The sequence below is a fragment of the Pongo abelii genome, chromosome 2, assembly GCF_028885655.2.
Source record: "Pongo abelii isolate AG06213 chromosome 2, NHGRI_mPonAbe1-v2.0_pri, whole genome shotgun sequence".
NCBI lineage: Eukaryota > Metazoa > Chordata > Mammalia > Primates > Hominidae > Pongo > Pongo abelii.
Window position 1 is genome coordinate 7641498 of NC_085928.1, and position 18009 is coordinate 7659506.

The following is an 18009-nucleotide window of genomic DNA, read 5'->3' on the forward strand; positions in this document are numbered from 1 at the left end:
GTCCAGAACTCAATCTTGTATTCATGTGCCTGGTGCATGTTGGGTGGATATGGTTAAATGAGCCCAGTTTTGTTGTTCTTGTGGTTCTTTTCTATGTAATACAGTCCATATATTCTTGCCTACACTTTAAGTGAAAGAGGAACTTGTAAAGACCTCCTATCTTTAAGAATATTAGGGCCAGGCATGGTAGCTCACACCTGTAATTCCAGTGCTTTGAGAGGCCCAGGTGGAAGGATCACATGAGTTCGGGTATCAGCCTGGGCAACATAGTAAGACCCTGTCTCTACAAAAACTAAATTAAAGAAAAAATTTAACTGGGCGTGGTGGCTCACGACCTGTAATCCCAATGCTTTGGGAGGCTGAGGCAGGTGGATCACCTGAGGTCAGGAGCTTGAGACCAGCCTGGCCAACATGGTGAAACCCCATCTCTACTAAAAATACAAAATTAGCAGGGTGTGGTGGGCAGGCACCTGTAATCCCAGCTACTCGAGGGGTGGAGGTAGGAGAATCGCTTGAACCTGGGAGGTAGAGGTTGCAGTGAGCCGAGATTGCACTCCAGCCTGGGTGACAAGAGCAAGACTCCATCTCAAAAAAAAAAAAAAAGAAAAAGAAAATTACTGGGTGTGGTGGCACATACCTGTAGTCCTGCCTACTCTGAGAGGCTGAGGCAGGAGGATCACTTGAGCCCAGGAGGTCAAGGCTGCAGTGAGCCATGATTGCACCACTGGCACTGCAGCTTGAGTGACAGAGCCAGACCTTGTCTTATTTTATAAAAAGAAGAAGAATATTAGATTACTGCACTGTTAGGTTGAAGATGCTATATGCAGAACGTGGTGTTTCTGGGCTCTCCAAGTCTTCCCTCCTCTCCTTGTAGGTTTAAAAATGTTTTGAGTTGGTTGGACTCCATGGTAACATTCTTATGGACTTTCAGTTGAGGAAAGGTGATCTTTAAGGGGAAAGGGGTGGAGGGAGAGAGAGTTTAACAGTGGCAGCAATCTAGGTGAAGGGAGAACTTTATAAAGCAGAGTACGTCTTCCCTAGAAGCAATTAGTCATATTATTAGACAAACTGTTTCAGCAGCTGGCAAAAAAGCAGGAACATGTCGATTTTGCTTCCTTGGTTACAGGCAGTGATAGTGTACTTGACCTTCCGCAGAGCTGGGTCACAGAAAGGGCATCTTTAAACAGCCCTGTCTGGTTTTGGTGAATGGAATCTGCACTGGCAGGGTTTGAAAGCAAATGCCTGTGAGTTCCCTCAACCAACCTCTGGCCTTTTGGGTTGGACTCTCTTTGGCCTGGGAGGTTGCTGAGGAAAAATATAAATAAAGCTGCAGGGAGCCATTGGCATGGTAAGTGTGAGTGTCCTAAAGAAAACAAGACTGCAGTATTGAAGTCTATTCTCTTTCCCTGTGTTTCTGGGAGAAGCCTTGTAATGCAGTGTATTTCAGTAGGCATTTATTTTTACAGCAGTTAGTATAATAGCAGTGGATTTAGACACCTATTGTATATTTGAAGAAATTCAATTTAATGTCTTGCTATGCTAAGCTCTTAGCAAATCGTTTCTTCATAGGAACTTGTATTTGAATATGCTGGGTAAATTCAGGTGGGGCAAAAGTTGTTTGTTGTTTTTGGCAGGTTACTCTGCCTGTGAACAGTTTATGAACCATATTGCTCTTAAATATCTCATTGTTTTACATAATTGTGGGGAGTGGTTGTTGACTTGGGATTTTTGTTTTTTTGTGACAAGAAATTTAGCGCTAAGTTTTATCTTTTTAAAATCTCTATTGCCAACTGTAAAATTCAAAACTGGCTAATCAATTCTGATATAAATGATGCTGGTTTATAATATTTAGGTTTCATTCCCTCATTAGCTTTACTGTAAAGAAGAGCTGGATATATATGTCATCAAGAGAAGTAGTTCTTTACTAACACTGTTATTGTAAGGTTCCAGTCCTTTGAGGACTGGAACTGCACGTAAAAGTCAGCAGCCTCCTATGGATTCTTCTCGCTGATGCAAGTTGCTGCACAAAGGGGGTTAATCACTTTGCCCATTGGCCCTTCAGCACACTTACTATTTAATGGTCCTTTGAAATAAACTAAAGGAGGGTATGTGGTACATTTCAGTTTGAGCTGGAGGTGTCCCCTGCCTGACACCCTTTACCCTACTTAAGGGTTTACATTGTTCATGATTTCACTGGAGTTTTGAGAAGTACTGAGTTTCTGTTTGAGATTTGTAACACTAGATCTGCACAATCTGTTTTTTCACAGAGTGTAACTCTGTTATCCTATTAACCCATGAGAATTTTTGTAGCCAAAATCCAGAATAAATTATAGATTTAGAAACTCTTAATATTGCACATTTAATTCAATGATATGAGCATCTTTTTCTTTTTTTTAATCCCTTTTTTCTTTTTTTTTTTTTTTGAGATAGGGTCTTGCTATCTCAAAGGCTGGAGCACAGTGGTGCCATCATAGCTTACTGTCACTGTAGCCTCAAACTCCTGAGCTCAAGTGCTCCTTCCGCCTCAGCCTCCTAAGCAGCTGGGACTGCAGGCATGCGACACCACGCCTGGATAATGTTTTTAATTTTTAGTAGGGATGGGGTCTTGCAATGCTGTCTAGGCTGGTACTCAAACTCCTGGCCTCAAGTGATCTTCCTACCTCGCCCTCCCAAACTGCTGGGATTATAGACATGAGCCACCGTACCTGGCCTGTGAGCATCTTCTTCAGCCTAGATGTTCATTTTTCAGCAAGTGATTGCATGTAAACCTCAGAAATTTTTCCTGACAATTATTTCCTTATAAAACAAAAAACAAAAACAACAACAACAAAAACCCTGCTGCCAAAGCAATGTCATGCCATTATGGAATAGAGGAGGTTCTCATTCCAGGGTGAAGATGTATGAACTTCCTCAGCAGCCTCATAAACCCCCCTGTGTTGGTGGAAGCCAGTACTCCTTGGTTTATATAATGAACTGCCAGGGCAGGTGTTGTGCTGTACCTCCAGGGTGTGTAATTAGCAGACAGGCACAAGAGTAGAATAAAGCAAAGCAAAGTCAAGTCTAGGCAAAGTCCCAGGATCAAAGGCTGTAAGACAGAGACTGCTTATTCATCCCCTAAGGTATTCATTCCCTAAGTGTTCATTCACTAAGCATTCATTGTGGGCCTCATATATGTGCCTGGCCTTGGGAATAAACAGAGAAATAGGAAATGTGGTGCTCTGTGGAGAGTACTAAGGTGCAGGGACTGTGGGAACCCAGAGGAGGGCATTTGTATTAACCTGAAGGGTGTCAGGAAAGGCTGGCCAGAGGAGCATGGCTTTTATTAAATTCTTTAGTGTTTAATAAAATATTTGTGTGTTCTGCAAGTATGGTTACCTTTACAAAGGATGTGAAATGGAACAGATGATTTTACCCTTTAAGTATGAGTTGGAGACCAAGCCTTGGAAGGCCTGTGTCTAAAGATACTTCACACCCAGCTTGCCCATGGTTTTAATTGAGTCCTTTGGACTGGCAGTTTTCCTGTCAAGGTAAAATGCCCTAACCAAAGTATGACACACACCTGGGTATCGTCAGGCATTTATACAGTGTAAACTAAGTGATCCTGTCCTTTGCAACTTGAGCAGGTTGAAAGGGTAGAAAATAGGATAAGGCAGAGGCCAAGACTGACATTAGGCACTGAGGTGCTAGGCAGGAAAAAATAGAAAGGAGATGCTTCAACTAGTCAGAAATGCATCTAATATTTTTATATCCTTTTTACCAAACTGACTTTTTATTGCTGTGCTGATGAGTCTCAATAAAATATTTCTGGGAAAAAAGGCCAAGCATGGTGGCTCACGTCTGTAGTCCTAGCCCTTTGGGAGGCCAAGACAGGCGGATCACCTGAGGTCAGGAGTTTGACACCAGCCTGGCCAACATGGTGAAACCCCGTCTCTACTAAAAATACAAAAATTAGCCAGTCATGGTGGTGGGTGCCTGTAAATCCCAGCTGCTCGGGAGGCTGAGGCAGGAGAATCGCTTGAACCCGGGAGGCGGAGGTTACAGTGAGCCGAAGCTGCATCACTGCACTCCAGCCTGGGCAACAAGAGCAAAACTCCATCTCAAAAAAAAAAAGAAATGTTTCTGGAAAAAAAGTAAATTTCCTGCCTTGATGTCTGCTCATAATTATCAGACTGTAAATTCATACAACTGCAAGAATGTCTTAGCGGTCCCATCATAACATCACTTTGCCTTCATGCAAGACCATATCTCAACTGCCTCTGGTGCCACTAGAACATACCTTTTTTCTAATGGCTTCAGGAGTAGGGGATCCCTAACATTTTCTGTTTAACCTGTCACTTCCAGAGTTAGTCGTCTTTTCACTGAATCTCAGGGCTATTCACTCAATCTAAATTTATTACTGAGCCTACAGGGAGCCCGTTGCCAGTGTGACCCATGTCCCCTCTCAGGTAAAAGGTCTTTTGGGCTTCTCATATCAAGGGAATAAATAAAATTTGCAGGTGTATCCCTGAACAGGTGGGGAAGCCAAAATCCAGGGAGTTTAAACTGTACCTCAGGCAAGGTAGCAAAGCCAAGGAATAGCGGTCTCAGCACCCAACCTGTGCTTTCCAGTAGCTGTTCATCCTCCACAGCAGCTTAGAGGCAGGGCCACATCTGGTTGCCCTGTGCGCACAACCCCAACATGGCACAGAGTAAGTGCTTACCAGGTTCAGGTAAAGCATAGACCACTGTCACTTTGTCTTAATGACATAGAAAACTTTCTGAGATATGTGAAATGCTTTTTGAATAGTGTTTTTAAATTTTTGGTTTTTTATCCACTCATCTGCACACTGATTTTAAATAAACTTTTTATTGTAGTATAACATACCTAAGTTTAAAATTCATCAGCTTATGATGAATTATCACAGAGAAAACATTTCTATATACTCACCACCCAAGTTAAGAACAGAATAGAAATTTCATGCGGCCCAGAAGCTCTCCTTATGCCCCCTTCCAATCATTACCTGCACCTTCTTCCTTAAAGATGAACTCTACCCCAGCCAGCCCCTTACACCATGGATTGAATTCGTTGTTGTTGTTTATTCATTCTTTTTTTTTTTTTTTTTTTGAGGCAGAGTCTCATCTTGTCACCAGGCTGGAGTGCAGTGGTGCAATCTCAGCTCACTGCAACCTCCGCGTCCCGGGTTTAAGCGATTCTTCTGCCTCAGACTCCCGAGTAGCTGGGACTACAGATGCGCCCCACCACGCCCAGATAATTTCTGTGTTTTCAGTAGAGACGGGGTTTCACCACGTTGGCCAGGATGGTCTCAATCTGTTGACCTCGTGATCCGCCCACCTCGGCCTCCCAAAGTGCTTGGTCTACAGATGAGCCGCCACGCCCAGCCTATTCATTCTCTTAAAAAAAAAAAAAAAATTAGCCAGCTGTGGTGGAGTGTATCTGTAGTCCCAGCTACTCAGGAGGCTGAGACAGGAGGATCGCTTGAGCCCAGGAGTTCCAGGCTGCAGTGAGCTATGATTGTGCCACTGCACTTCAGCCTGGGTGACAGAACAAGACCCTGTCTCTAAAAAAAGAAAAGAAAAATTCACAGCTCTATTAAGATATAATTCATATACCATACAATTCACTTTTTTTTTTTTTTTTTGAGATAGGTTCTCTTTCTGTCACCCAGGCTGGAGTGAATTTGCATAATCATAGCTCACTGCAGCCTTGACCCTCCAGTCGAGTTGAACCCTCCGGGTTCAAGTGAGTCTCCCACCTCAGCCTCCTAAGCAGCTGAGACCACAGACACACGCCATCACGCCTGGCTAGTTTTTTAAATTTTTAAATAGAGACCAAGTTTCACTATGTTGCCCAGGCTGGCAGTTCACCTATTTAAGGTGTAGAATTCTGTGGCTTTTAGTATATTTACAATATTGTGCAGCCATCACTAATACCTAATTTCAGAACATCTTCTTTACCCCCTCAAAAAAAAAAAACCCCACACTCCTTAGCTGTCACCCCCCAGCCCTAGGCAACTGCTAATTTACTTTATGTCTTTGTATTTGTTCTGGACATTTCATATAAATTGAATCATATGTGGTCTTTTGTAACTGGCTTCTTTTACCTAGCATAATGTCTTTAAGGCTTATCCATGTTGTAGCATGTACCAGTACTTCATTTCATTATTGCCAAATAATATGCCATTGTATGGATATACCACATTTTATCTATTCATCAGTTAATGGACTTGGGCGTTTTCACTTTTTGGCTATTAGGGATAATGCTCTGAACATTGTGTACCCGTTTTTCTGTGGACATGTTTTCATTACGTGTGTGTGTGTGTGTGTGTGTGTGTGTGTACACCTAAGAGTGGAATTGCTGGTCAAATAGTAACTATTTTCAAACTTTTGAGGAACTGCCAGACTTTTTCAGAGACTGCACCATTTTATGTTCCCACCAGCTGTGTATGAAGGATCTGGTTTCTCCTCAACCTTGCTAACATTTGTTATCTTGCATCTTTTTTATTGTAGCATCCCTAGAGGGTGTTGTGAAGTGGTATCTCATTGTGATTTTCATTTGTATTTCCAGTGATATTGAATATTTTTTCAAGTGCTTATTGGCCATTTTGTGTATTTTCTTTGGAGAAATGTCTGTTCAACCCCTTTGCTCATTTGTAATTGATTTTTTTCTTCTTTTCATTGAGTTATAAGGGTTCTTCATATATTCTGAATAAAAGTCCCTTATCAAATATATGATTTGAGAATTATTTTCTCCCATTGTATCAGTTTTCTTTTTCACTTTCATACTGTCTTGAAGCACAAAAGATTTTAATGTTGGTAAAACCCATTTTATGTATTTTGTTGTTGTTGCTTTTGCTTCAAGTGTAATACATTAAGAAACCATTGCCTAATCCAAGGTCATGAAGATTTGCACATGTGTTTTTTAATTTTTGTATATGATATGAGGTTGGATTTAATATTATATTTTAAAATAAAATACAAAGAATTTTCTGTTTGAGAGGCACATTAGCACATTGTATCATGTGTAGCAAACACACTTATATAGTTTTTATAACTTAGGTTTAGAAAAATTTTCAGAAGGTTTGTGACAGTATCAGTTACCATTTGCTGAATGTAACTAATGTTTAACTTACTATTCATTAACCTTCACACCAGTGCCATAAGTAACAGTATGTCCATGTTGAATTTGAGGAAATTTTGAAGTTTTCACGTTTTAGCTGTTAGAGGGTTTATTTGTTTATTTATTGAGACGGAGTCTCGCTCTGTCCCCCAGGCTGGAGTGCAGTGGTGCGATCTCGGCTCACTGCAAGCTCTGCCTCCCAGGTTCACACCATTCTCCTGCCTCAGCCTCCCGAGTAGCTGGGACTACAGGCACCCACCGCCATGCCTAGCTAATTTTTTAGTAGAGACGGGGTTTCACCGTGTTAGCCAGGATGGTCTCGATCTCCTGACCTCGTGATCCGCCCGCCTCGGCCTCCCAAAATGTTGGGATTACAGGCGTGAGCCACTGCGCCTGGCTTGGGTTAAATGACTTGTTTAAGGTGGCAGTATAAGTTTCAGAGCCCAGGTCTGTCAGATTCCGTAGGCTGCGGGTACTCCAATAATGTTGATGGCTTTAAAACTTCTTGCAAATAAAGTAAGGACCTGAGCCAAAATTTGGCCTATTATTCTGCCAGTGAAGAATTTTCAATACAGTCACAAACCAAATGTGAACCACATAATGACGGTTCTGTCAGTGCTCGAGTGCCTATAGGAAGGAAGCTAGTCACATAAGATTATAACTGTATTTTTACTGTACCTTTTCTATGTTTAGATACACAGATACTTACCATTGTGTTACAGTGGGTTATAGTATTCACCACAGTCACATGCTGTACAGGTTTGTAGCCTAGGGGCAATAGGCCATACATACCACATAGCCTAGATGTGTAGTAGGTTATGCCATCTAGGTTTGTTGTAAGTACATGTTATCATGTTCACATGATGAAATGACCTAATGACACATTTCTCAGAACATATTCCTGTCTTTAAGCAACACATAACTGTATCTGAAACTGGCAGAATTAACTTGCAGATTAATAGACTCAACCAAAATTTTAAATGTTCATTATTAAAAGATTCAATGAATATGCTCTGATAAAGTGATTGGCCAGCCTTTTCTTTTCAGTTATAAATAAACAGAGCTAGCAGTTATGTGTACATGGATCCTGGGAGACATACCTTGCAGGATCTCAGCCTCACCATACCTCCTATAAAATGGTTGTGCTTGTCTTGCCTATTTCTTAGCCAAGAGAGAGCTAATCCATATTTTTTAAACTAAAAGTCACTGTAAAAATAGTGGATTCTGTTGACTTCGTTGTAGTGAATTTGTTGTTGTTAAAATGTATGCTTATGAAAGAAAAAAAATTTAGTAGCCCAGTAATGAATTAATTGATAATATTTTATCAAATTGAGATATAATTCACATACCATAAAATTCATTTTTTAAAAATATACAGCTTAGTGGGTTTTAGAACATTCACAAGAGTATGCAACCATCACCACTATCTAAATCCAGAATATTTTTATCATGCCCCCACTAAAAAACCCACATCTCTTAGCAATTATTCTTGCTACCCCTGTTCCCCTATCACCTGGCAACCACTAATCTACTTTCTGTCCCCATGGATTTGCCTATTCTGGACATTTTAAATAAATAGAATCATGCAATATATGGTGGTCTTTCGTGGCTGAGTCTTCCATGTTGTAGCATGTATCAGCACTTCATTCCTTTTTATTGCCAAATAATGTTCCATTACATGGATATACCATGTTTTATTTATCCATTCATCATTTGAGAGATATTTGAGTTGTTTCTACTTTTTGCTTGTTATCGCTAATGCTGCTGTGAACATTTGTATACAAGCTTTTGTGTAGACATGTGTTTTTCTTTGTTTTGAGTATACACCTAGGAGTGAAATTATGGGTCATATGGCAACTCTGTGTTTACCCTTTGAGGAACAGCCAGACTGTTTTCCAAAGTAACTGTACCATTCTACGTTAATACCAGCAATGTATGAAGGTTCCCATCTCCACATTTTCACCAATACTTGTTATTGTCCATCTTTAACATTGTAGCCATCCTGGTGGATATGAAGTGGTATCTCACCATGGTCTTGATTTGCATTTCCCTGACAACTAATGACCTTGGAACATCTTTTCCTGTGCTTATTGGCCATTTGTATATCTTCTAGGAGAAATTTCTGTTTAACTCTTTGCTCATTTTTAAATTGGGATTTTTGTCTTGTTATTAAGTTGTAATGATATATGATTCGCACTTTTTTTTTTTTTCCATTTTGTAGGTTGTCTTTTCACTTTCTTGATGGTGTCTTTTGAAACACAAAACTCATTAATTTGAGTTCAGATATGCTGGCTCACACCTGTAATCCCAACATTTTGGAAGGCCAAGGAGGAAGGATCACTTGAGCCAGGAGTTGGAGACAAGCCTGGGCAACATAGGGAGACCTCATCTCTGCAAAAATATTTAAAATTAGGTGGCGCACGCCCATAGTCCCAGCTACTTGGGGGGCTGAGGTAGGCAGATCACCTGAGCCTGGGAGGTTGAGGCTGCAGTGAGCCAAGATTGTGCCCCTGCATTCTGGCCTGGGCATCCAGGAGTGAGACTGTGTCTCAAAAAAAAAAAAAAATTTTTTTTTAAGGCCGGGTGTGGTGGCTCACGCCTGTAATCCCAGCACTTTGGGAGGCCGACGTGGGTGGATCACTTGAGGTCAGGAGTTGGAGACCAGCCTGACCAACATGAAGAAACCCTGTCTCTACTAAAAATACAAAATTAGCCGGGTGTGGTGGCTCATGCCTATAATCTCAGGAGGCTGAAGCAGGAGAATCACTTGAACCCAGGAGGCAGAGGTTGCGGTGAGCCGAGATCGCACCATTGCACTCCAGCCTGGGCAACAAGAGTGAAACTCCGTCTCAAAAACAAACAAACAAAATTTAAATTGGCCCGGCATGGTAGCACACACCTGTGATCCCAGCTACTCAGAAAGCTGAGGTGGGAGGATTGCTTGGGCCCAGGAGGATGAGGCTGCAGTGAGCCATAATTGTGCTACTGCACTCCAGCACAGGCAACAGAGTAAGAGATCTTGTCCCCCCAAAAAAAAGTTTCTAGTTTTAATGATTATTTTCTAATTTTTCTTGTGCTACTTTTGCTTTTGGTGTCATCTAAGAAACAATCACCTAATTCAAGTTCACGAAGATTTACACCTGTGTTTTCTGAGAGTTTTATAGTTTTAACTCTTACATTTAGATCTTTGATCCATTTTGATTTTTTTTTTGTAATAGTGCAAGGTAGGTGTCCAGATTTGTTCCCCTGTATTTGATTTCCACTTGTCCCATCACCATTTGTCAAAGATGTTCTTTGCCTATTGAATTATCGTGGCACCTTTATCAAATTAGAACATATAGGTGAGAGTTTATTTCTGCGTTCTCTGTTATATTCCATTGGTCTGTATGTCTTGTCTTTATGCCAGTACTGCAATTTTTTTAAGTTACAAATTGAGTTTATAATTGCATATATTTACAGTACAAAGTGATGTTATGATCTATGACTACAATGTGTAAAAATTAAATCAAGCTCATTAACATATCCATCACCTTAAATACTTATTTTTGCCATGAGAACATTTGAAATTTACTCTTAGCAATTTTGAAATGTACAATAGGCTATTATTAACTATATTCGCCATGCTGTGCAATAGGTCTAAAAAAAAAAGAAAAGTATTCCTCCTGTTTAAGATTTTGTACCTTTTGACCTGACTTTCATCTCCCCATTCCCCCTGCCCCTCAGCCTCTGTAACTACCATTTTACTCTGGTTTTATGAGTTTGATTCTTTTAGAGTCCACATTTAAGTGAGAACATGTGGTATTTGTCTTTCTGTGCCTGGCTTATTTCACTTACCATAATGTTCTCCAGTTCCATCCGTGTTGTCAGAAATGACAGAATTTCCTTCATTTTGAAGGCTGAATAGTATTCCATTATGTGTATATACCACATTTTCTTTATTCATTCATCTATTGATGGACATGTTGGTTGATTATGTAACTTGGCTATTGCAAACAGTGCTGCAGACAACATGGGAGTGCAGACATCTCTTCAACAAACTGATTTCAAATCTTTTTGGGTAAATACCCAGAAGTGTGATTGCTGGATTCCACACTGTTTTAATTACTGTAGCTTTGTAAATAAGTTTTGAAATAAGGAAGTGTGAGTCCTCCAACTTTGTTCTTTTTCAAGATTGTTTTGGATATTCTGGGTCCCATGCATTCCCATATGAATTTTAGGATCATTTTGTCAATTTATGCAAAAAAGCACCTGAAATTTTGATAGGGATTACATTGAATCTGTAGATCAATTTGGGGAATATCACCGTCTTAACAATATTAAGTCACAATTGTCTTTCTATTTATTTAGGTTTTTTTGTTTTTGTTTTTGTTTTTTGACGGAGTCTTGCTCTGTCGCCGAGGCTGGAATGCAGTGGCGCAATGTCGGCTCACTGCAAGCTCCGCCTCCCGGATTCACACCATTCTCCTGCCTCAGCCTCCCGAGTAGCTGGGACTACAGGCGCCCGCCACCACGCCCGGCTAATTTTTTGTATTTTTAGTAGAGACGGGGTTTCACCGTGTTAGCCAGGGTGGTCTCAATCTCCTGACCTCGTGATCCACCTGCCTCGGTCTCCCAAAGTGCTGGGATTACAGGCGTGAGCCACCATGCCTGGCCTGTTTAGGTGTTTTAAATTTCTCATAGCAATATTTTATAGTTCTCAGTATTCAAATCTTGCATTTCTTTTCTTAAATTTATTTTATTTCTAAATATATTATCCTTTTTGATGCATGGTCAGTGGGATTGCTTCCTTAATTTCATTTTCAGATTGCTCATTGCTAATATATAAAAATACAATTGATTATGTGTTTTTGTTTTGGTTTTTTTAGTTGTTGTTGGTTTTTTTTTTTTTGGAGACAGAGTTTCACTCTTGTCACTCAGGCTGGAATGCAATGGCGCGATCTTGGCTCACTGCAAACTCCGCCTCCTGGGTTCAAGCAATTCTCCTGTCTCAGCCTCCTGAGTAGCTGGGATTACAGGCCCCGCCATCATACCCGGCTTATTTTTGTGTTTTTTAGTAGAGATGGGGTTTCACCATGTTGGCCAGGCTGGTCCTGAACTCCTGACCTCAGGTAATCCACCTGCCCTGGCTTCCCAAAGTGCTGGGATTACAGGCATGAGCCACTGTGCCTGGCCTTGTTTTTTGTTTTTGAAAGAGTCTTGCCCAGGCTGTGTAGTGACACAATCATGGCTCACTGCAACCTAGAACAACTGGGCTCAAGCAATCCTGCCACCTTAACCTGCTGAGTACCCGGGACTTACAAGCATGCACCACCACACACAGCTGATTTTTTAATTTTTTTGTAGAGATGGGTCTTGCTTTGTTGTCCGGACTGGTCTTAAACTCCTGACCTCAAGTGATCCTCCTACCTCGGTCTCCCAAAGTGCCAAGTTACAGGCTTGAGCCACTGCACCTGGCCAATGTTTGTATTTTGATCTTATATCTTGCAACCCTGAAACTCGTCTACTCGCTCTGATGGGTTGTTTTGTGGATTCTGGGGGATTTTTTGTATATGAGATCATGTTATTTGTAAACACAGATAGTTTTCTTCCTTTCTATTCTGAATGTTTTTATTCTTTTTCTTTCCTAATTGCCCTGGCAAGAACCCCTAGTGCAATGTTGAGGTAGAGAGAACGGACATCCTCATCTTATTCTTAACCTTAGAAGGAAAGCTTTTAGTCTTTTACCGCTAAGTATACTGTTAGCTGTGAGTATTTTATAGAGACCCTTTATCAGACTGAGAACTTTTCTTTTATATCTCGTTTGTTGAGTGTTTTTATCATGAAATGTTGTTAGATTTTGTCAAATGCTTTTTCTCCATCAATTGAAATAATTATGTGGCTTCTGTCCTTTATTCCTTTAATGCAATGTATAGAACTGTTTGATTTTCATATTTGAACAAGCTTGCTTTCCTGGGATAAACCCCAGTTATTCGTGGTGTATAATCCTTTATATACCACTGGATTTGGTTTGCTAGTGTTTTGTAGAGGATTGTTAGTGTCTCTATTCATAAGAGATATTGGTCTGTAGTTTTCTTTTCCTGTTATGTCTTTGGTTTCAGTATCAAGTAATATTGGCCTCACAGAATTAGGAAGTGTTTTCTTCTGATTTTAGGAAGAGTTTTTTGTGAAGTGTTCACAATACACATTTTTTTTTTTTTTTTTTTTTTTTGGAGACAGAGTTTCACTCTTGTTGCCCAGGCTGGAGTGCAATAGCATGATCTTGGCTCACTGCAACCTCCGCCTCCCGAGTTCAAGCGATTCTCCTGCCTCAGCCTCCCTAGTAGCTGCGATTACAGGCACGTGCCACCATGCCTGGCTAATTTTGTATTTTTAGTAGAGACAGGGTTTTACCATGTTGGTCAGGCTTGTCTCTAACTCCTGACCTCAAGTGATCCACCCACCTCGGCTTCCCAAAGTGCTGGGATTACAGGCGTGAGCTACCGACCCCGACCCACAATACACTTTTTTTTTTTCCTGTCACCCAGGCAGGAGTGCAGTGGCATGATCTCCGCTTACTGCAGCCTCCACCTCCCTGGTTCAAGTGATTCTCCTGCCTCAGCCACACAAGTAGCTGGGATTTCAGCCACACAAGTAGCTGGGATTACAGGTGTACACCATCATGCCTGGCTAATTTTTTTTTTTTTTTTTTTTTTTTTTTTTTTTTTTTAATGTAGAGATGGGGTTTTACCATTTTGGCCAGCTGGTCTCGAACTCCTGACCTCAAGTGATCTGCCCACCTTGGCCTCCCGAATGCTGGGATTATAGGTGTGAGCCACCACACCCAGCCACAATACGCTTTCTATCAAGAAAAAATATATTTGCCTGCTTCAAATACCCAGGTGACCACTCAGCACCTTGTACCTTGCCTTTGGGATAGGTATTGACTAAATTTCAGACCCTGTGGTCCCGACAGGCTTTTCCCAGCTCCATCCCACTGGGGCTGAGAAATTACCAGAACTCTTTTATAAGTACTAATCCCAGTAGTTTTCAGTGTAATGTTGGTTTTGTTTGTCATCCCCTGCTGTGTTGTGAGAGCCTTTCTCAGGAAACCATATTAAAGGAATGTTTTACAGGTGGCTTTGGAGACAGGGATAACATTCAAAGATCATCTTTAAAATGTTATTTTGATAGGTTTTTACTTTATTAAAGTGTGCAGAGCACAATTGCAAATTCCTTTGGTTTCTTCTTACATTTTCAACATTAGAAACAGCTGTTTTAAGATTGTATTTTCCTGGGGGGCATCCTGTAGCAACATCTCATTGATTCCTTTGTCATCATCCTTCTGGGTCCATACCTCAGAACCACACAAGTTCATCACTCCAGGCCACAGTGAAAGCAAGAGGCATGGTCTTCAGGCTACCTCTGGGCATCATTCTGAACCCCCTTGTGATCCAGCCCACTTCTCACCCACAGGTAACACGTACACAGACTTCTCGGCCGGAATCTCCAGGGATGACCAGCCCCTCCCCACGCATCCAGATAATCTCCACCGACTCTGCTGTAGCCTCACCTCAGCGCATTCAGGTACCTGCAACCTGCCAGTGGCAACCCTGCCTTTCCAGAACTCTTTCCAAAAACAAACCTTCCTAAGGGTTTCACTAAGGAGTTGTGCCTTTTGGGCATCAAATACAGTACAACTTAATCGATTCTTTAAAAAAAAATAAAGAAAAAATACTTACATTTATTTAACCAACTTACATTTAAAGCAAAAGCCTAAACTGTTGTTTCAAACTATTGAGATGAAGTACCATTTTATTACTTATTTGCTTCCAAATTGAGAGGCAGTATATCTTAGTACTGTAATTAAGAGCAAGGGCTCCTACTTGAAGTCAAATCCAGTGCCCCACTTAGCTTTTTTGACCTTGGTCAATTAACTTTTTAATACCTCACTTTGTTCATTTGGAAAATATACATAATAGTAGTATTTGCCTCACGAAGTTATTATGAAGAATCAAAGGGATATTGCTTGTAAAGTGCTTAGAATGGTACCTGGCACATAATAATGTTCAATATGTACTAATTATATAATAACTTATTACTAATATTGTTATTAACTAATCGATATTCACTTATGGGAAGTTGTCTTCCCTAGGGCTCTGAACCTGCCTCTGGCCCATTGAGTGTTTTCACCTCTTTGAACAAAGAGAAGGTAGGTGTATCAAGCTTGTAGGCAAAAAGCTGGGAGGAAGGGATAATATATTGATGACAAAGATTTATTGTTATCTCAACAAGCTGAATCAAAAAGCCAATTATAACTGTTGATTTCTCTGTTTTTCTCCTTGCAGTTTTATCAGTTTTTTTGCCTCACTTTGATGCTCTGTTGTTAGTTGCATGTATGTTTTATATTGTTATGTCTTTTTGGAGAATTAACCCTTTCTTGATCTTAGCCAAAAGGTCAAGAAGCGATGGAGAATTAACCCCTTTCTTGCTTGCTTTCTTGGTTGTTTGCTTTCTTTTTATTTATTTTTGAGACAGAGTCTTGCTATGTTGCCCAGGCTGGTCTTGAACTCCTGACCTCAAGTGATATTCCTGCCTCAGCTTCCCAAAGTGCTGGGATTACAGGCATGAGCCACCATGCCCAGCCACCCCTTTCTTATTATGTACCACTTCCCTTTATGTTTATTTTCCTTGTTCTGAAGTCTGCTTTGTCTGAAATTACTATAGTTACTCCAGCTTTCTTTTTATTAGTGTTAGTTGCTAGCATGGTATAACTTTCTCTATATTTTGACATTTTTTCTTTTTTTTTGAGACAGGGTCTTGCTCTGTCACCCAGGCTGGAGTGCAATGGCGTGAACACAGCTCACTGCAGCCTCTACCTCACAGGCTCAAGCCATCCTCCCATCTACGCCTCCCAAGTAGCTGGGACTACAGGCGCATACCACCATGCCGGGATACACACGCACAATGCTTTTTTTTTTTTTTTTTTTTTTAAATAGGGTTGGGGTTTCACCATGTTGCCAAGGTGGGTCTCAAACTCCTGAGCTCAAGCAATCCACCTGCCTCACCTTCCCAAAGTGCTGGGACTACAGGTGTGAGCCACCGTGCCTGGCCAACTTTTTTTTTTTTTTTTTTTAGGAGAATCTTGCTCTGTTGCCCAGGCTGTAGTGCATTTACTATTCACAGACAGAATCATAGGGCACTACAACCTTAAACTCCTGAGCCCAAGCTGTCCTTCTGCCTCAGCCTCCCAAGTAGTTGGGACTACAAATGTGCACCACTGTCAGCTTCTCCATCCCTTTATTTTGCATCTGTCTGTGTCTTTATTTATAAAATGGGTCTCCTGTAGGCAATATGTATTGGGGTCTTGATTTTTTCCCATTTTTTTCCTACTTCCTGTATAATTTCATAAGAGCCTTGTTTTTTTACCCAGCTGACAATTTGTCTTTTCATTGGTGGATGTGGATCAATTCATATTTAAAGTGATTGTTGATATATTTGGATTAATATCCTCCATTTAGGCCAGGTACAGTGGCTCACACTTGTAATCCCAGCACTTAGGGAGGCTGAAGAAGGCTTATTACTTGAGCCCAGGAGTTCGAGACCAGCCTGGGCAACAAAGTGAGATTGTCTCTACAAAAAAACTAAAAAATTAGCCAGACATGGTGATGCATTCCTGTAGTCCTAGCTACTTGGGAGGCTTTGGTGGGAGGATTGCTTGAGCCCAGGAGGTTGAGGCTGCAGTGAGCTGTGATCATGCCACTGCACTCCAGCCTGGGCCGCAGAGAGAGACCCTGTCTCAAAAAAATAAAATAGTAATTCAGAACTATTCATATGAGCTGAAATTTATACTTAAGTAAAAGATTTATTTACCATTTTGCAAAGGTCAGGATTTATTTACCTTTTTGCAAACTTTTTTTGAAAGCAGGTTCTTTTTACCCTTTTTATTTTTAGTCAGTATCTTTGCTATTATCTTTTGGTATGCTCTAATATACCCTGACCTATCTTATAAACTTTATATATATTCTATATGTAAATTCTACATATACTATAGGAAATTGTGTATATGTAGGTATGTGAGTGGGTGGGTGGATATGTGTGTGTATATATATAGTGTAGGAAATCTGAAGAGCTGGTTTTGGGTCGAGGGACAAACCCTTGAAGGGATTCTCATTGTACTCAGAAAGAAATCCAAACTCGCAGCAGGGCCGTTCCACCTCCCCCTCTAGGTTCCTGGGCCATGCTGGTTGTCTATGGGCCTGATAGCAGTTCCCAAGAGATTGTTCCTCCCAGGGCTTTCCATATACCAGAACATTTCTCTTTGCTGGGAACACTAAACATTTATCTGGCTGCTGTCTCCTCAGCCTTGAATCTTTTTTTTTTTTTTAAAAGGCATTTCGCTCTTGTCGCCCAGGCTAGAGTACAGTGGCACAGTGTTGGCTCACTGCAACTTCTGCCTCCCAGGTTCGAGCAATTCTTCTGCCTCAGCCTCCCAAGTAGCTGGGATTACAGACATGTGCCACCACGCCTGGCTAATTTTGTATTTTTAGTAGAGACAGAGTTTCACCATGTTGGCCAGGCTGGTCTTGAACTCCTGACCTCAGGTGATCCGCCTGCCTTGGCCTCCCAAAGTGCTGGGATTACAGGCACGAGCCACTGTGCCACCCAGCCCAAATCTCATCTTAAATGTCACCTTGTCACAGAGGTTTTCCCTGACCTCTCTTTTTTTTTTTTTGAGGCGGAGTCTCGCTCTGTCGCCCAGACTGGAGTATAGTGGCGCGATCTTGGGTCACTGCAACCTCCGCCTCCCGGGTTCATGCCATTCTCCTGCCTCCTCCTGCCGAGTAGCTGGGACTACAGGTGCTCGCCACCACGCCCCGGCTAATTTTTTGTATTTTTAGTAGAGACAGGGTTTC

General features: G+C 41.2%; 1 protein-coding gene across 15 annotated transcripts in view; it reads left to right on the forward strand.

The window, feature by feature from the left end:
* Positions 1–18009, forward strand: part of NR2C2 (nuclear receptor subfamily 2 group C member 2) — a 106402-nt gene that overhangs the window by 42830 nt on the left and 45563 nt on the right. For 9 of the 15 annotated variants that reach the window (XR_008523506.2, XM_024245338.3, XM_054551273.2 and 6 more), the window contains 2 exons: positions 14570–14680; positions 15249–15305. Coding sequence is in view for 9 of the 15 variants with exons in the window: in XM_054551273.2 (XP_054407248.1) it covers positions 14570–14680; positions 15249–15305 (168 nt within the window). In the remaining 6 variants the exon portion in view is untranslated. Of the gene's footprint in view, positions 1–14569; positions 14681–15248; positions 15306–18009 lie in introns of those variants that run through there. The other 6 variants (XR_010139115.1, XR_010139114.1, XM_002813138.6 and 3 more) reach the window with 1 other exon arrangement.